The sequence below is a fragment of the Cannabis sativa genome, chromosome 8 (assembly GCF_029168945.1).
Source record: "Cannabis sativa cultivar Pink pepper isolate KNU-18-1 chromosome 8, ASM2916894v1, whole genome shotgun sequence".
Classification (NCBI taxonomy): Eukaryota; Viridiplantae; Streptophyta; class Magnoliopsida; order Rosales; family Cannabaceae; genus Cannabis; species Cannabis sativa.
In genome coordinates this window covers 39,097,439-39,117,169 of record NC_083608.1, presented here as the reverse complement: position 1 = coordinate 39,117,169, position 19,731 = coordinate 39,097,439, and the positions used below count along the sequence as shown (strand labels likewise).

The 19,731-nt window shown below is 35.1% G+C and overlaps 1 protein-coding gene and 1 non-coding gene across 2 annotated transcripts; one reads left to right on the top strand and one right to left on the bottom strand.

The window, feature by feature from the left end:
- Positions 1-5,273: 5,273 nt before the first annotated feature.
- On the bottom strand, positions 5,274-5,380 carry LOC115701589 (small nucleolar RNA R71). Its single transcript, XR_004008584.1, has one exon. It is a non-coding gene; the product is annotated as a small nucleolar RNA R71 (small nucleolar RNA).
- A 3,827-nt stretch (positions 5,381-9,207) lies between these two features.
- On the top strand, positions 9,208-9,600 carry LOC115700234 (uncharacterized). Its single transcript, XM_030627802.2, has one exon. It carries the CDS (start codon positions 9,208-9,210, stop codon positions 9,598-9,600), a length of 393 nt encoding a protein of 130 aa, XP_030483662.2.
- The last annotated feature ends 10,131 nt before the right edge of the window (positions 9,601-19,731 follow it).

Below are 19,731 nucleotides of genomic sequence, written 5' to 3'. Positions count from 1 at the left end.
AGTTCTTATGATAAATATGGCACATTTAAGTTTGGCCAATTTATATAGTATTTTTTTGTTTTTAGATTTTTTTATGGTATTTGATATGCCATATATATATGTAATTAGGTTTCTAAATCCCATATTTAATGTTTTTATTTATTTAGGAAGTTTTATTTGTCATTGATGCCGGAAAAGTCACCAGAATTTACTGCCGGTGCCGGAAAAGTCGCCGGAGTAGCGGTTCGTCCCGGAAAAGTCGTCGGAGTTGCTGCCGGTGCCGGAAAATTCGTCGGAATTGGCATTGTCACCGGAAAAATCACTGAAAAATCACCAAGAAACCGGTTTCTTGAAGTCTAAGAAACCAGTTTCTTGGTGATTTTTCCGTTGACAATGCCAATTCTGACGACTTTTCTGACGTTAGAGGCTACTCCGGTGACTTTTCCCAAGACCGACAAGAACTTCAGAAAAGTCATCAGAATTGGCATAGTCGCCGGAAAAATTATCAAGAAACTGGTTTCTGGTTTCTTGATGAAGAAACCAGTTTTTTGGTAATTTTTCCGGTAATTTTTATGACGACAATGGCAATTCTGACGAATTTTCTAGAGTTGGTAGCAACTCTGACGACTAATACACTAGCAGCTACTCCGGTGACTTTTTCAGTACCGACAGTAAACTCTGGGAAATTCGTCAGAATTGGCATTGTCCCCGAAAAAATTATCGAAAAAATCACCAAGAAACTAGTTTTTTTTGTTCATCAAGAAACCAATTTCTTGATGAAGAAACCGATTTCTTGGTAATTTTTTGTATTTTTTTTTCTCTATTTGGTTGATTGATGAAACTGGTTTCAATTATTTTCAGTGTATATCATTTTTGTTTTGTTTTCATAATCTTTATTATTGTTGTGTAACAAAATTAGTTCTTTGATGAAGAAACCACTTTCTTAGTGAAGTTCTTGATGAAAAAACCACTTTCTTGGTGATTTTCTAATGATTTTGCTGGCGACAATACCAATTCTGACGACTTTTTTTACGCCAGCAATAACTCCGGCGGTTTTTCCAACACTAGGAACTACTCCGGCAACTTTTTTAGCACCGACATCAAACTCCAGAATAGTCGTCGGACTTGGCATTGTCACCGGTAAAATTACCAGAAAAATCACTAAGAAACCGGTTTCTTCATCAAGAAACCAGTTTCTTGGTGATTTTTCCAAATACAATGCTAATTCGACGACTTTTTCGCCAAGCAGAACGCCGATGACTTTTCCGCACGGCGGCTACTCGACGACTTTTCGGCGCCAAGAAGAACTCCGGTGACTTTTCCAGCACGAGTGACAACTTCAGCAATCACTATAGTTTTATTTGTTTTATTTTTTTAAAAAAAAATAAATATGAAGGGAATTTTAATATTTTTTTATAGTAATTTAATTAAGTTTTTATTTTTTATGAATTTTAAATTCATATTTCTTTTTAATGTTTTATATGGTTTTTTTTTAGAAAAAAAGCCATATTTTTAGTTTGATTGGTTAGATAATACCATATTTAATGACACTTACTTTTTATGCCATATTTATCATAACCTTAATAATTTTTCCCATATTTTTGAAAATAGCCCTTTTATAAATGACATTTTAATTCTAGGCTTATCTCTTTACAAACATACTATTTTTCTATTCTAAGCCCTTTAATGTTAATTTTTTCTATTTAATAATTATATTTAATTATCAAATAAAATTACAATTTAACATAATTATTAGTTAGATTCTCCCAAGTCTCTTAATTAATACCTAAACTCTAGATTTCCTTTTTCTTCTTAAAATTTCCCTTACATGGTAAAATTCATAAATAAAACATAGAATTATTTAGAATCCTAATTGATTAACTAACACCAACTAATTGAGTCTTCAAGGCAATAAGATCTCAGGTAGTGTGAGGACCATGAGTCTATATAATTAAGCTCTTAATAATTAGTTATAGAATTTATCAAGTAAATTCTCTAGCTTATTAATTTCTCCCGACTCCGCTATAGATTTAGAATTGCACTATTGATTACATAGAACACTCTATTCTCTAAGAATAAACACGCTATTAGTTATCTATTATTTCAATCTAAATAATCAATGATCCTCTATAGATGATCTACATTGAATAGAAAATAAATTATCGTTTTACCCTTCAATGTATTTTATCCTTAAAATACTTAGCTATTTGTAAATGATATTTTGGAAAACTAATATAACTACCGAAGTGAGGCCTCAATCATTTAAACTCATTTAGCCAAGCTCTAAAGAAATCATCATTTCACTTCTAGGTACTTCTAGAAGCTATATCTATGACTAGTGCTCCCACTCAATTACACTATCATGTTCTCAAGATGTAAGTACATTAGCTAAACCATCGGGAAAAATTTTAACGAACAAATCAAAGAATATGTGAAACACAATTGAGCTACAACCTAATCATCTCAAGATTAAGATCACTGCTCTAAGATCAACTTTTAGATATTTACCTAGAAAATATATTACGGTAAGTTTACGATATCTTTCTACTGTGAATATTAGTCTAGTCTGATGTATAGCCAATACATTTGATGCTAGTTTACTTTACTAATGTCCTGAAGAAGACATTCCACTTATCCAAGTGTAAGTAAACCCCATCACTAATTATCACGTTAGTGTAAATTCAGTGCACTAATAAATCATGAGACTAAATAATTTGAAGCATATAATCACAATTACTTTCCAATGTGATGACATCTCTGTAATTGTGAATAACTATATGTTCATGATTAAATAGAACTTATATATTAAACATATAATCATGTGTAAAATATGTGAGCAAAGCTTATGACTGAGTCAAGATATGATTTTTGATCTTTATTGAAGGTAAATAAGATTACAATGAACTTGAATTTTATTTAGGACATAAAATCGCAACAGTTTCATAGATGCTTTCTCTAGGCATACATTGATATACCTGTTGAGAACAAAATATAAAGCCTTGTTTACTTTCATCACCTTCAAAACACAAGTTAAACTGCAACTAAATAAGAAAATCAAACTCATCTAATCTGATTGGGGAGATGAGTATCAAGCCTTCACAAGTTTTCTCAATGATTCAGCCATTTTTCATAAAGTTTCATGCCTTCATACTCATAAGAAAAATGGTGTTGCTGAACGCAAACACAGACACATAATTGAAAGTGGCCTCACCCTTCTTGCTCAAGCCTTCTTTGCTCTCAAATATTGAAATGAAGCTTATATGTCTTTTGTTTTTCTCATTAATAGGATGCCCTCTCGTCTTCTCAAATATCAATCACCTTTAGAGAAACTTTTTTAAACTCAGCCTGACTATTCTACTCTTAAAGTCTTTGGTTGTCTTTGTTACCCTAACCTAATACCTGTTAGGCTAAAATTAGTCTAAGTTTCGGGTCATATTTTCGGTTAGTTTTCACTCTTTGTTTCTAGTTTTAGGGCTATATTACGCTTGATTCTTTGGTTTCAGGTCCTCGGGCATTTAAAGAAAGTATGTACAAGAATTGAGGAAAAATGGTGAAAGAATCGAGAACAAAAACCAAGATTGGTGTCGCTGCCTGTTCCAGTCGCGACGGGAACTGGCAGAAAGTTTTCAAGAAGTCGAAGTTTAACTCCCGTCGCGACGGGGGCTTTGCCAGTCGCGACGGGGACCCCAATGACGAGATTTTTGGGCAGTTTCGTAATTTCACGAATTTTAAAGATGAGAATTGGTTTAAATAGAGGGAGTTCGTGAAAATTAGGATTCATTCAGAATTGGAGCCCTAGAAACAAAGGAGGAGGCTAGAAGAGCGACTTGTGGCGACCCGGATCAATTGCTTCAACTAGTTCTTTCTCTTCTCTTTAATTTTTCTATGTTCTTTTCTATTTCAATGTTAATTATGGATTTGATTATGGATGTTTTGAACTAAACTCCTATTTAGGGAGAATGATGAATGTTGTTTAAGTTTTTCCTAGTTAATGAATAATTGCCATTCCTCCATCTTGATTGTGAACACTATTCATATTTGTGTTTAATTTCCATGTGCAAGATTGATCACCTTTTACACGTTTTATGATCTCAATTCGAAATCTGAAAAGTGAGAATTGAGAATGCTAAAATTGGATAGTCTAGGTTTTGATGTGAAACGAGAGTATTTACATATCCTTTGTGACCAATAGATTATTGCTTAATGCTGATTTCATGTTAGTTTAATTAAGAGATTAATTAAAGAGCATGTGATTTAGAACCTAAAAGATCTGAAAAGAGTTAGGTTAATTTATAATCTGTCATTCACTTCAAGAGAAGGATAGCAATTAGACATTAACATTGGTAACTTAACAACATGATTCGTCTCCCTATTTTCTTATCTTGATTAATCTTCCTTTGTTATTTTTAATTTTCTGAATTGTCTTATTTAATTCATAAAAAGTATTATTTTACCAGATAGAATCATAAGTATAATTTAGTAGTAATTAGTCCAATTCCCTGTGGTTCGACCTCACCTGTGTGAGTTTACTACTTGATTGCGTATACTTGCATAGTGATCATAATTTTCGTAACAAGTTTTTCGCGCCGTTGTCGGGGAGTTGTATAAAGATTAATATTACCCAAAATTATACTAACTTCTACTTTGGTTTATTTTTCTTGCTAATTACTAATCTTTTTCTTGCAATATTTTCATTATCTATTTCAGGAACCCTAGTGTATGCGCCGTCAAGGACAAGCTGTCATATTACTAGTTGATCCTGAAATCGAGAAAACTTGTAGGAGAAACTGAAAGAATAAGAGGCAAGAAGGAGTTTCAGCAACTGCTGAAACTTTAGAAATCATGGCTGCTAATGTGAATGCTAATGCTGCAAACAATGGAGGTAATAACGGTAATAATGGTGGCGCCGTCGAAGATCAAGCTAATGGCCGTAGCTTGAGAGATTACATTCTCCCTACTCTGACGGGAGTGCAGTCATGTATCAGGCCACCGGCAGTGGATGCGAACAACTTTGAGATTAAACCTGCCATACTTCAAATGATGGAGTCTTCAGTTCAGTTTGGTGGCCTCCCTTCTGAAGATCCTAATCTGCATCTCTCTAACTTCATGGAACTTTGTAAAACTTTTAAAGTTAATGGAGTTAGTGATGATGCCATTCGACTGAGACTGTTCCCATTCTCGCTCAGAGAACGAGCCAAGAGTTGGTTAAACTCCTTGCCACCCAACTCTATTGCCACCTGGAATGATCTGGCAACAAATTCTTGTCAAAGTTCTTTCCTCCAGCAAAGTCTGCAAAGCTAAGAGGAGAAATCAACAACTTTTGCCAACAAGATAATGAATCTCTCCATGAGGCTTGGGAGAGGTTTAAAGATCTGATCAGAAAGTGCCCTCATCATGGTATAGAGAAGTGGATGCTGGTCCACAACTTCTATAATGGGTTGGTTGGTAACACTAGAACTCTAATAGATGCAGCAGCTGGCGGAGCCTTTATGAGAAAGAGTGCTAATGAGGCTTATGATCTATTGGAGGAGATGGCTCTAAACAATCAGAAGTGGCCAACTGAAAGGAGTCAATCTAAGAAGGTAGCTGGTGTGTTAGAGGTTGATGCCATCACTAAGTTGACAGCTCAGGTTGAGGCATTGACAAAGCTAATTGCAGGGCAAGCTAAACAAGCCCAAGTTGTTTGTGAGATATGTGGAGGAAATCATCACTTTTCAGAGTGTCAAGCAGATGTGGATGATTTGCCAATGGATGAAGCTAAAGCCATTGGAAATTTTTCGCAGAATAACAACAACAATTATGGGTTCAACCAGGGTAATAACCGAAGAAACAGTGGGTTCTATCAGCAACAAAATCAGAACCAGAATCAGAACCAACAATTTAATCAGCAACAAGCCTCTGGTGGAAATTCTAGTTTGCAAACAGATTTACTGCTTCAATTCATGACTGAAACTAAATCTTCAATCAAAGACCTGCAGACTCAGATGGGCCAACTAGCGACTCAAGTAGCAACTCGTCCTCAAGGGAATTTGCCTAGCACAACTGAAGTAAACCCCAAAGAAGAGAAAGATGGAGGATTATGAGACAGTGGCTCTAACTGAAGAGTGCAGCGCCATTCTACAGAAGAAACTCCCTCCCAAACTCAGAGATCTAGGGAGTTTCACTATTCCTTGTACTATCGGGAGAATTGAAGGAATAAATGCACTATGTGACTTGGGAGCCAGCATTAACTTGATGCCTCTATCAATGTTTAAAAGATTGCAGCTGGGTGAAGCAAAGCCAACCACGGTAACTCTCCAATTGGCGAATCGATCACTAGCTCATCCTAGAGGAGTCATTGATGATGTGTTAGTTAAAGTTGACAAGTTCATCTTTCCAGCTGATTTCATTGTTCTGGATATGGAAGAAGATAGCAATGTCCCAATCATTCTTGGGAGACCATTCTTGGCAACTGGCCAAGCCTTGATCGATGTTCAAAAGGGTGAATTAAAGCTGAGAGTCTAAGGAGAAGAAGTGGTCTTTAATGTACTAAAGGCTATGACATACCCAAAGGCAAGTGATAACTGTTTCTTCATTGATTTGATTGACGAATTTGTGGGTGAGAAAAAGCTGCTTGATGATCCTCTCGAACTGAGTTTAACTAAAGATGAATTGACGGAGTAAGAGGGACAAGAGGTCATGGGTTATGTGAAGTGGCTTGATTCCTATGGGCCCTTGAACAGAAGGTATTATGAGGAATTGGGAGCGGTTCCAAAAGAGTTGATGCCATCTACAGAAAAGCCTCTAGAACTTGAATTGAAGGTGCTTCCTAGTCACTTGAGGTATGAGTTTTTGGGTCAAGATAAAAAGCTGCCAGTTATTGTTTCAGCTTCTCTTTCTGATGTGGAAACTGATAGACTTCTGAGGGTACTCCGAGCTCACAATAAGGCCATCGCTTGGACACTAGGTGATGTCAAAGGAATCAGTCCTTCAACAGTGATGCACCGAATTCTAATGGAAGACAATGCCAAACCGACAATCGACGCTCAACGAAGACTCAATCCACCCATGAAAGAAGTTGTCAAAAAAGGAGTAGTCAAGTGGTTGGATGCTGGAGTTGCTTATCCCATTTCAGATAGTAAGTGGGTCAGCCCGGTGCAAGTGGTTCCAAAGAAAGGTGGAATGACTGTGATCAAGAATGAAAAGAATGAGTTGATTCCCACAAGAACAGTCACTGGTTGGAGGATTTGCATCGATTACAGGAAACTCAACAAAGCAACACGAAAAGATCACTTCCATTTGCCCTTCATTGATCAAATGCTAGACAGATTGGCGGGGCAAGAATATTACTGCTTCCTTGATGGCTACTCTGGATACCACCAAATAGCTATAGCACCTGAAGATCAGGAAAAGACTACTTTCACATGTCCCTACGGTACATTTGCTTTCAGAAGTATGCCATTCGGTTTGTGTAACGCCCCTGCTACTTTTCAAAGGTGTTTGATGGCTATCTTTTCAGACTTGATTGAATCTTGTATTGAAATCTTTATGGATGATTTCTCGGTCTTTGGTTCCTCCTTCGATCATTGTTTAGAAAATTTGGAAAAGGTGCTAACTAGGTGCGAGAAGTCTAACTTGGTGCTAAACTGGGAGAAGTGCCACTTTATGGTAACAGAAGGAATTGTTCTTGGGCATAAAATTTCAAAAGCAGGAATTGAGGTGGATAAGGCTAAAGTTTCAACAATAGAGAATTTGCCACCTCTAGTTTCTGTAAAATGAGTGAGGAGTTTTCTAGGACATGCTGGTTTCTATCGATGATTCATTAAAGACTTCTCAAAGATCTCTAAGCCATTGTCCAGCCTACTTGTTAATGGTGTACCCTTCGAGTTTGGAGATGACTGTTTAAAGGCGTTCCAAGTTCTTAAAGAGAAACTGATTTCAGCACCAATAGTTACTTCACCGAATTGGGAGTTACCTTTCGAATTGATGTGTGATGCGAGTGACTATGCAATTGGAGCGGTCTTGGGTCAAAGGGTTGACAGGGTGTTTCACACAATCTACTATGCTAGTAGAACCCTGAATGATGCTCAACTGAATTATGCCACAACGTAGAAAGAGATGCTGGCAATTATGTTTGCTTGTGATAAGTTCCGACCCTACCTGATTGGGAATAAGGTTATTGTCTACACAGATCATTCAGCGATCAAATACCTTATGACCAAGAAGGATGCAAAGCCGAGACTGATTCAGTGGGTACTTCTACTTCAAGAGTTTGACTTAGAGATAAAAGATAAGAAGGGCACTGAAAATCTGGTAGCAGATCACTTGTCAAGACTAGAGCTGGAAGAAAGTCAGAACACGAAAGAGGTGTAGATAAATGAGCAATTTCTTGATGAACAACTCTTTAGTGTGAAGGAAAGTCTAATGGTACCGTGGTATGCTGATTATGTTAACTTCTTGGCTGCTAACATAACTCCTCCTGAGCTCTCTCGTCAACAATTGAAGAAGTTCTTTTTTGAGGTGAAACATTACTACTGGGAAGAGCTAATCCTTTACAAGCACTGTGCAGATCAGATAATAAGAAGATGTGTGCCTGAAGAGGAGATGTACTCTATTCTCAATCACTGTCATGCTCTACCGTGTGGGGGACATTTCAGTGGAACTAGAACAACTGCCAAGGTGTTGCAGAGCGGATTCTTTTGGCCAACACTTTTCAAAGACGCTAGTACTTTTGTGAAGGCATGTGATCGTTGTCAGCGTACAGGAAACATCTCAAGGAGAAACGAAATGCCTTTGACAGGAATCTTGGAAGTAGAATTGTTTGATGTATGGGGGATAGACTTCATGGGTCCTTTTCCTTCATCTTTTAGCAATGTATACATCCTATTAGCTGTGGATTATGTGTCAAAATGGGTGGAAGCTGCAGCAACACCAGCTAATGATGGTAAAACAGTTCTTCGGTTCCTTCAAAAGAACATATTCACGCGGTTTGGTACTCCCCGAGCAATCATAAGCGATGAAGGGAGTCACTTCTGCAACAAACATTTCGAAGCACTCCTTTCGAGATATGGTGTTCGTCATAGAACTGCTTTACCTTATCATCCGCAAAGTAATGGCCAAGTTAAGATTTCTAACCGGGAAATAAAGATGATTCTGGAGAAAACGGTGCAGAGATCAAGGAAAGATTGGTCAAGAAAGTTAGATGACGCACTGTGGGCCTATAGAACAGCGTTCAAGATGCCAATCGGGATGTCACCATATTGGTTGGTATTTGGAAAGGCTTGTACCGGTGGAGTTAGAACACAAGGCGTACTGGGCAATGAAGACTCTGAACATGGATTTAATGCTGGTCAGAAAAGATTACTGCAGTTGGATGAGTTGGAGGAATTTTGGAATGAGGCTTATGAGAACACTAAGATCTATAAGGAGAGAACTAAAAGGTGGCATGACCGAAACTTAGTTAGGAAGGAGTTTCAACCCGGGCAACAAGTTTTACTTTTCAATTCAAGGCTGAAGTTATTTCCTGGTAAGCTTAAGTCAAGATGGTCAGGGCCATTTACAGTGGTCAAAGTGTTTTCTTATGGAGCGGTGGAACTGAAAGGTGAGGCCCTAACACTTTCAAAGTTAACGGGCAGCGGTTAAAGCTCTACTTGGGAGGTCAATTTGACCAAGCCAAGTCTGCCATGATTCTGGCGCCACTATGAAGATCTCGGTCAACGTCTAGCTGAGCGACGATAAAGACAGCGCTATTGGGAGGCAACCCAATCTTTTAGTTAATTTTAATTTTACTTTATTTTTCTTTTGAATTTTTAGAAGACAATTACAAGTGCTTTGTATCACTTTAATTTGTTTCATTGCATTTAGGTTAGATTTGCGTTTGTTTAGTTGTAAATTAAAACCGTGAAAATCGTGAAAAAAAAATAGAAAAATGGAACAAAAAGGGGCCCCTGCTACAGTAGTCGCAACGGGAGTAATGCCCGTCGCGACTGGGCTTCTTACGAAAAGAAAAAAAAAGCATGCTACAATAGTCGCGACTGGGGCATTGCCCGTCGTGACTGGGAAGCACACGAAAAAAATTGGAAATCTCTGCCATATCCCGTCGCGACAGGGCACCTAGCCCGTCGCGACGGGACCCCCCCTTCAGCACAATAAAAACCCAATTTCACCCAAGCCCACCATTTAACCTAAAATTCAACCCCAACCCGATTTCCTCTCTTTTCTCAGCCACCACACCTCCATTCCACCATTAAACCTCAAATCTCTTCTCATTCTCTTCAAATCTTCCATCCAAATCACCAAACACCCAATTTTCTTTCATCAATCTTCATTTTTCTTCAAAAATCACACCACAAATTTCCCTTTTTCACCCAAATCCAAATTTGCTACTATTCATCATCTTCAACCTTGAGTTCTCCATGGATGTGCAACAATGGTGGTGGATGAACGGCATTCTCGCTTAGTAAGTCTCCTTCTTGTCAAAACTTTGATTAGTTAAGCGAGTTTTCCGAAAGTTTTAATAATTTTCTAGAGCATTTGGGAATTTGTGGATTTATTTTGGAGAAATTGTTGAATATTTGTGAAATATTATTGTTGTTGGATTATTGTGGTATTATTGTGATTTTCGGGAAGTGAAGAAATTAAGGGGAGGTGCTGCCGAATTTTTTCCAAAATTTTTTGTGTGGTAATTTTGAAGTGTGTCATGGGTTCCAAGCGTACTAGAACAGGGCAATCTGGTGCTTCATCGTCAAAACCGCCAACACCGGCGTCAAAGTCCAATTATGAAAAAGATAGATTTGTGAGTTTGAAAGCACAAGAAAGATACTTTGAATTGCAAAAGAGAGCTTTCATTATGGATCGAGGTATCGAATATGACGGCAATCCCACCCCGAATAGCCCATTATTCGAGACCATGAGGCAACAAATTCAGACCCCCCAATGGGAGCAGTTAGTGCGAATTCCAGAAAGAATCAATCAAACTCTGGCTCTTGAATTTTTAGCCAATTGGCCTGAGGCAGAAAACGATAGGGTACGGGTCCGCAAAACAAATGTGCTTGCAACTTATGGTTCCATCCATAGACTGTTTAACTTGGAAATGGTGAATAGACAACACTACAAAACGTTTATGGAGACAACGTTTGATCCTGTGAACTTGGCAGAAACAGTTGGTTTTCCGGGGTTAAGATTGCATGAGGTGGATGATGAGATCCAAGCGCGAGCAACTTGATTCAATTCACAGCGATAAAGCATTTGGGGCTCATCATCCACCTCTTGCAATCTCAACCCCGGAAAACCAACTGTTTCTGCCAAGTCCACAAGATCAAACGTTGTCTCCATAAACGATTTGTAGTGTTGTCTATTCACCATTTCTAAGTTAAACAGTCTATGGATGGAACCATAAGTTGCAAGCACATTTGTTTTGCGGACTCGTACCCTATCGTTTTCTGCCTCAGGCCAATTGACTAAAAATTCAAGAGCCAGAGTTTGATTGATTCTTTCTGGAATTCGCACTAACTGCTCCCATTGGCGGGTCTGAATTTGTTGCCTCATGGTCTCGAATAATGGGCTATTCGGGGTGGGATTGCCATCATATTCGATACCTCGATCCATAATGAAAGCTCTCTTTTGCAATTCAAAGTATCTTTCTTGTGCTTTCAAACTCACAAATCTATCTTTTTCATAATTGGACTTTGACGCCGGTGTTGGCGGTTTTGACGATGAAGCACCCGATTGCCCTGTTCTAGTACGCTTGGAACCCATGACACACTTCAAAATTACCACACAAAAAATTTTGGAAAAAATTCGGCAGCACCTCCCCTTAATTTCTTCACTTCCCGAAAATCACAATAATACCACAATAATCCAACAACAATAATATTTCACAAATATTCAACAATTTCTCCAAAATAAATCCACAAATTCCCAAATGCTTTAGAAAATTATTCAAACTTTCAGGAAACTCGCTTAACTAATCAAAGTTTTGACAAGAAGGAGACTTACTAAGCGAGAATGCCGTCCATCCACCACCATTGTTGCACATCCATGGAGAACTCAAGGTTGAAGATGATGAATAGTAGCAAATTCGGATTTGGGTGAAAAAGGGAAATTTGTGGTGTGATTTTTGGAGAAAAATGAAGATTGATGAAAGAAAATTGGGTGTTTGGTGATTTGGATGGAAGATTTGAAGAGAATGAGAAGAGATTTAAGGTTTAATGGTGGAATGGAAGTGTGGTGGCTGAGAAAAGAGAGGAAATCGAGTTGGGGTTGAATTTTAGGTTAAATGGTGGGCTTGGGAGAAATTGGGTTTTTATTGTGCTGAAGGGGGGTCCCGTCGCAATAAGCTTGACGATAGTTGTATACTGCTGATTAGTGTGATGTGTTCTGAAATTGTAGAATAATTGTGTGCTTGATTCTGTTAACTCTTTGGATTAATTTGGATGCTTAGAAACCTGTGTTTATCTGCAAATATTCAATCTGTGAAAATTGTTATAATTGTTTTACTATGGTTTGTGGTAAGATTGACAGGATAGCTTAGAACTTGCATGTTTATTCTTTTGAGACGAAATTCTTGATAGTGTTCAATTGGAATAGGATTTAGGCATTTGTTGGATAGTTTGAGCCTTTCAAGCCTACCGTAATAAGGTGTATCCCTAGTTAACCTTTTGAGCCTAAACATGTTATGTTTTTCACCCATCGATTTGAAAAATTGCAACCACACTATTAATTTTTCTTCACCATGTTATCCATGATATCATAAGCTACATAATTAGTTTGGCGGAGGAGAAACATTTAGTGTGAGGAAATAGTTGAGAGAGAGAAAAACTTGTAAGATTGAGAAGAAAAAAATTTCGTGTAATTCAATGTCACTGAAAGAAAAATGAAATATGATGAAAAATAAAAACACAATAAAAAGTAAAAATATGTGTGAAGAAAAAAAAAAGAGAGAAAAAATTTCAGTGATGTTGGAAAAAAAATAATAGAGATGTCTTAATTCGGGAATATTATGGGATCTTAGAAAAATGAAGGTAAGAAGCTTGTGGGTTCTGTTTGTGTGCTTATGATATCTTGAGCCAAAGTTGACTTTTGCCTATCCCTGAATATCTGAGCCATATTACCTAAAGCCTTGAAAAGACCTAATGATTTCAAAGAATACTGTCAACATTAGTGGAGAAAGGTAAGCATGCAAGCTTATGAGATATCGGGCTGTGGAATTGTTGGAAAGAGTAAAACTTTTATAACAATGTTTCACATTTGAATAAATTTTTGCAGTTGTACATAGTGTTGTAAATTGAGCATCTGAGTTAATTGTTAGAGTTAGTAGGAACGAAATTCTAGTTTATGCAAGGAAGAAAACAGAGCATGAGTCAGCAGCGTAGTGATTATCTGATAGCGTAGTTATTTTTTTTTTGCTTACTCGGGGGCGAGTAAGAATCTAGTTTGGGGGAATTTGTTAGGCTAAAATTAATCTAAGTTTCGGGTCATATTTTCGGTTAGTTTTCACTCTTTGTTTCTAGTTTTAGGGCTATATTACGCTTGATTCTTTGGTTTCAGGTCCTCGGGCATTTAAAGAAAGTATGTACAAGAATTGAGGAAAAATGGTAAAAGAATCGAGAAGAAAAACCAAGATTGGTGTCGCTGCCTGTTCCAGTCGTGACGGGGAATTTTCCAGTCGCGACGGGAACTGGCAGAAAGTTTTCAAGAAGTCGAAGTTTAACTCCCGTCGCGACGGGGGCTTTGCCAGTCGCGACGGGGACCCCAATGACGGGATTTTTGGGCAGTTTCGTAATTTCACGAATTTTAAAGATGAGAATTGGTTTAAATAGAGGGAGTTCGTGAAAATTAGGATTCATTCAGAATTGGAGCCCTAGAAACAGAGGAGGCTAGCAGAGCGACTTGTGGCGACCCGGATCAATTGCTTCAACTAGTTCTTTCTCTTCTCTTTAATTTTTCTATGTTTTTTTTTATTTCAATGTTAATTATGGATTTGATTATGGATGTTTTGAACTAAAATCCTATTTAGGGAGAATGATGAATGTTGTTTAAGTTTTTCCTAGTTAATGAATAATTGCCATTCCTCCATCTTGATTGTGAACACTATTCATATTTGTGTTTAATTTCCATGTGCAAGATTGATCACCTTTTACATGTTTTATGATCTCAATTCGAAATCTGAAAAGTGAGAATTGAGAATGCTAAAATTGGATAGTCTAGGTTTTGATGTGAAACGAGAGTATTTACATAGCCTTTGTGACCAATAGATTATTGCTTAATGCTGATTTCATGTTAGTTTAATTAAGAGATTAATTAAAGAGCATGTGATTTAGAACCTAAAAGATCTGCAAAGAGTTAGGTTAATTTATAATCTGTCATTCACTTCAAGAGAAGGATAGCAATTAGACATTAACATTGGTAACTTAACAACAGGATTCGTCTCCCTATTTTCTTATCTTGATTAATCTTCCTTTGTTATTTTTAATTTTCTGAATTGTCTTATTTAATTCATAAAAAGTATTATTTTACCAGATAGAATCATAAGTATAATTTAGTAGTAATTAGTCCAATTCCATGTGGTTCGACCTCACCTGTGTGAGTTTACTACTTGATTGCGTATACTTGCGTAGTGATCATAATTTTCGTAACAAGACCTTACAATAAAAATAAATTACAATACTATCCCAACCATGCACATTTATAGGCTATAGTCTCTCACACAAAGGTTATAAGTGATTATCCAAAGATGGCAAGTTATACATCTCTAGAGATGTTCTCTTTTGTGAAAGTGTTTTCCCTTTTTCTTCAACTATATCCTTCTCTAATGATAATTCAGTGTCTTTTCCCAACACTAGAGCTTCTCCACCTATTATAACACATTCAAATACCCATTATCCAGCTACTATAGAAGCTCCTGACTTAATTCCAACTCATCAAGTCATACTTAGTGTGTCATCTCAATCTGACACTAGCCAACTCATTATTACTAATGCAAATCCACTTCATGGTTTGGCTACTAACAATTACAATGCAGGTGTCTCTCTAATTTCAAATGATAAGATTTTGATCGACCACCTGTAGAACTGCCTTCGCACCTCAATACAGCTCCAAATATTACTACTACTGCTCCTTCTGCTATTCTTAATGCTACAACAGAAGTCACTTCTAAGTCTGTTGTTGTTTCACTAAATAACACAACATCTATTCATCCTCAACTCAACACTCATCCCATGAAAACTAGAGCAAAGCCAGGTATTAGAAAGCCTAAAGTACTCATGGCCTCTCTAACTCTGAAATCTCTCAAATCTTCTCTACAAGATCCAAAGTGGCTTGCTGCTATGGACACAGAAAACACATCTTTGAAGAGAAATAAAACATAGGATTTGGTGTTACTGCCTCCAAACAGAACTTTAATTGGATGTAAGTGGGTTTATAGGATTAAGGAAAATGAAAATTGTAGTGTTATTCGATTCAAAGCAAGACTTGTGGCCAAAAGTTTTCATCAACAAGAAGGATTTGATTTCAATGAGACCTTTAGTCCTATGATTAAGCATATTACCATTCGAATTGTACTCTCTCTGGCTGTTACAAAAGGGTGGCTTGTGAGGCAGCTAGATGTCAACAATACATTTCTCAATGGGAATTTACATGAGGAGATTTATATGACACGACCACCTGGCTTTGCTGATGCTTTTGCTCTTAAAAAAGTGTGCAAAGTTAACAAGGCATTGTATGGTGTAAGACAAGCTCCAAGAACCTGGTTTGAGAAGCTCTCTATTGCTCTCATTAGTCTTGGTTTCACCTCTGCCAAGACTGATTCATCTTTATTTGTTTAAATAACACCTTAATCTTGCATCTACATATTCTTATTTATGTATTTGACATCCTAATTACAGGTAGCAATAACACTCAAGTTTCCTCACTGATATCTACATTAAGTGCAAAGTTTTCTCTCAAAGACTTAGGCAATGTCAACTATTTTTTGGAAATTCAAGTTCTACCTACATCAAATGGTGTGACACTCTCTTAGAAGAAATATACTCAAGACCTCCTTTGCAAGACTGAAATACAAGGTGTCAAAACTCAAAGCTCACCAATGAACAATGGCCTAAGATTATCTAACTATGGAAGTTACCCAATGATCAATGTCTCTGAATATAGATCTATTGTTGGAGCTTTTCAATATGTACCATCACTAGACCTGACATTGCATTCAGTGTTAATAAAGTTTGTCAATTCATGCATAACCCTCTACAATCTCACCTTGTTACAGTAAAAAGAGTATTGAGGTACCTTTCTGGCACTATAGACTATGGCCTACAGCTCAAATCAATAACTCACTTCTATATTCAAGCCTATTGTGATGTAGACTAGGTTGTTGACCCAGATGACAGGCATTCAACTTCTGATTTTTGCATCTTCTGGGGTGATAATGTGCTAGGGTGGCAGTCTAAGAAGCAACAAACCATATCTTGATCCTCAACAAAAGCATAATTTCGAATTCTTACCTCTATTGTCTCTAAGATTAATTGGATCCAATCATTTCTATCTGAGCCTAATGTTCCAGTCACCACTCCAACCATTTGGTGTGACAACATTAGTACCGTTATGCTTGCTGCAAATCCAGTCTTGCATGCTCAAACGAAGCATATAAAGATTAATTTCTACTTTGTTCGAGACAAAGTGCTCAACAAGGAAATCGTAATACATCATGTTCATGTTGAACACTAGTTAGTAGATACTCTTACCAAACCTATTTCTAACTTTAAGTTTCCTTTTCTTAAAGATAAACTTGGAGTGGTTTGCTCAACCACCCTAAATTTGAGGGGGCCTGATAGTAAAACTAAAACAGCTCAATCATCAAGTTAGTTAGATCAGTTAAAATGGTTTGGTTGGTTATAATTCTATTATTCTCTTTTCGTTATTAAACACTGTATATAAAGTTATAATACTCTTTTCAATTCAATAATACAAACAGTTTCTCTTCTTCTATTATTATTTTCTTTTCTTATTTGTTGGATATAGGATCCTTACAAAATACACATTATAATTTATAATTAGAGTGTACAAATTAATATGTACATGTTAATTTGAATGTGATATCATATTACTCTTACAAATATAATATACATTATAGGAGAACAAAAGTTGTGCCTTGCCATGGAATTGTAGTCATTCCACACAGATAATAGAATCTTGGCTCCATAAAATTAAAACAAGTTGGTATGATATATGAATACATCATGTAATGTACACCCATTCTATAATTGCACACCATTTGTTTCCTAGGAGGGGTATTTTTCTGAAAGACAGCTTGGATGGTAGGGAATTAACCCATGACTTTTGCATATGTACAAATATATATAAATTATATTTCTATGGCATTTATATTTGTGGCTTTTACTGTTAGAAGGCATTATTATTTTCAATAAATCATAACATGGACATCTAAGGGCTAATATGCATTTGGAATATGCATATCTAATAGCTCAAATGCATGCATTCATTCATGACCTTAACAACACTTTTATTTTGTTTTATATTCCATATATATATATATATACTAACTTAATATTATGTACAATACATTTACTTAATTATATTCTTAATTTTTATTTTAGGTGTGTATAATTTTAGGTATATAATTAATTTTAATTATATATTTAATTTATTACTATTTATAAAAAGAAAATATAATAATTTTAAAATTTATTGTTAATTATAATTTTAGTTTAACTATTTTTTATTTTTTCTAGAACTATTATATACTTTTTCTAAAAGAAAAATAATAAAAAAAAATATTTTCTTAATAACTGCAATAGGTAACGACATCACAATATTTTTTGTTAAGAAACATAAACACTTTTTTTATTGTTTAAAAAGAAAACAATAAAAGAAAATATATTTTTTTAGATGTATATGAATGGGGTAAAATATTGATAATAGAAATATATTTATTATAAGACAATACAAGATAAAAGACATTATACACATATGTTTAAATTTGAATTGTAAAAAATAACAACAATTTTGGTTATATAGTCACATTTAATATAACATAGATATATTTATATAGTAAGTATTTATTTGCTTAGAATTGTATTAGTGTTGCTATTACCTAATTAATAATAATAATAATAATAATAATAATAATAATAATAATAATAATAATAATAATAATAATAATAATAATAATAATAATAATAATAATAATAATAATAATAATAATAATACAATTCAATTATATTTTTTAAATATATAAAATTTAGTCTAGTTTTAAATTTATTTATAAAAACTTATATATAACTAATTCTATTAGACAATCAAATAAATAAATAAGTTTAAATATTTTAAATAATATAACTAATAAATGTGTTATAAAGTAAAAAAAATAATTATTTAATTTTGTTGAGACTTTTAAATTAAATTTAAATATTTAAAATTAATTTTTAAAAAAAAAAATAATCAATTGATTGATTTGAAGGTGTTAGTTTGACCGTTAATTTTAACGTGAAAAAAAAAACCGTTAAACTAATAATTCTCCTTACATAGACACATTTAATATAACAGGTATATATATAAATATATTCACTCTTTTTTTTTAAATGCTACTCGTTTGGCTAGGTGCAATGTTGGGTTAGGTAGTGATTGTCCAAGTATCACAAGAAATGGTGTGGAGTGAGGGAACAACCCATGCTAAAATGACCCATGATAAGGTTTTTGTGGAAGGGTCCCCTACCAGCCCTACCCTTATTGACAATGTTTCTTTTCTTTTTCTTTTCTTTTTTTCCTTTCAAAATTTGCATTTAAGTTTGTTGCTATGATTTTGGGACAAGAGGCCCATACTCATAGAGCAACATGCTCATGTCATGACCCTTCTTTAACCAAGAAGGTATGGTACCTCGACATCTGTTAAAGGAAGTTTTTTTTTTGCTAACTCTGTTAAAGGAAGTTATAATATGGATTCTTCAAGCTTGGCCCATGAATTTTATATATGATGATATGATCTATATCTGCATGGACAATGAGTGGATTGGAAACTACTTTTCAGAGCTTTGTGGTTGAATTTCTTATTAGGAAGATGAAGATGTAATGATCCCTAGTGTGGGACATGAATGCTGAATCCCAAGCAACTCATTATGTTTTTGTAGGTGTTTCAAAGGGAGGTGAATTGTTATTCCACATAATTATTATATACTAGTGTGTCCAAGGCTGTTGTGTATATTATTCATTTATTATCAAAATATTTGTTTATAGAAAATTAGAACAAAAATGACAATATAGTAAAAAGAAGTAATGAAGTCAATTTTCACAACTTCAATCTCTCTTTTTCTATATTTGTTTTATGTATATATGTAATAGGTATATATTCTTTCTGTAAGCATATATTGTAACTTAGTAGTGTGTCAATAAGAAAAAGACAAACACAAAAAAAAAAAAAAAGAAACAAGAAAAAAAACAAAAAGTATAAAAAGACAAAAAGGTGGAATGGGGTGCTTATTCATATTTATAATAATAGAAAAAAAAAAAAAAAAAAAAAAAAAAGATAAAAAAAAATTCACTTTCCAATTTTTGCACTTGTAAACTCTTGCTTCCTGAATTGTTTTGCTTGGTAAAAATAAAAATACCTCCCGAACTATAACACTTGGAAACTTTTATCTTTTTCGTCCAAAAAATTTACAATGTGACCGTTAAAAAAATTATATTTTATGATTTTTTATTAATTAATAATTTTTTATGTTTTTAAAAAATAAGTAATATTTGTTAGGATTTATAAAACACTTA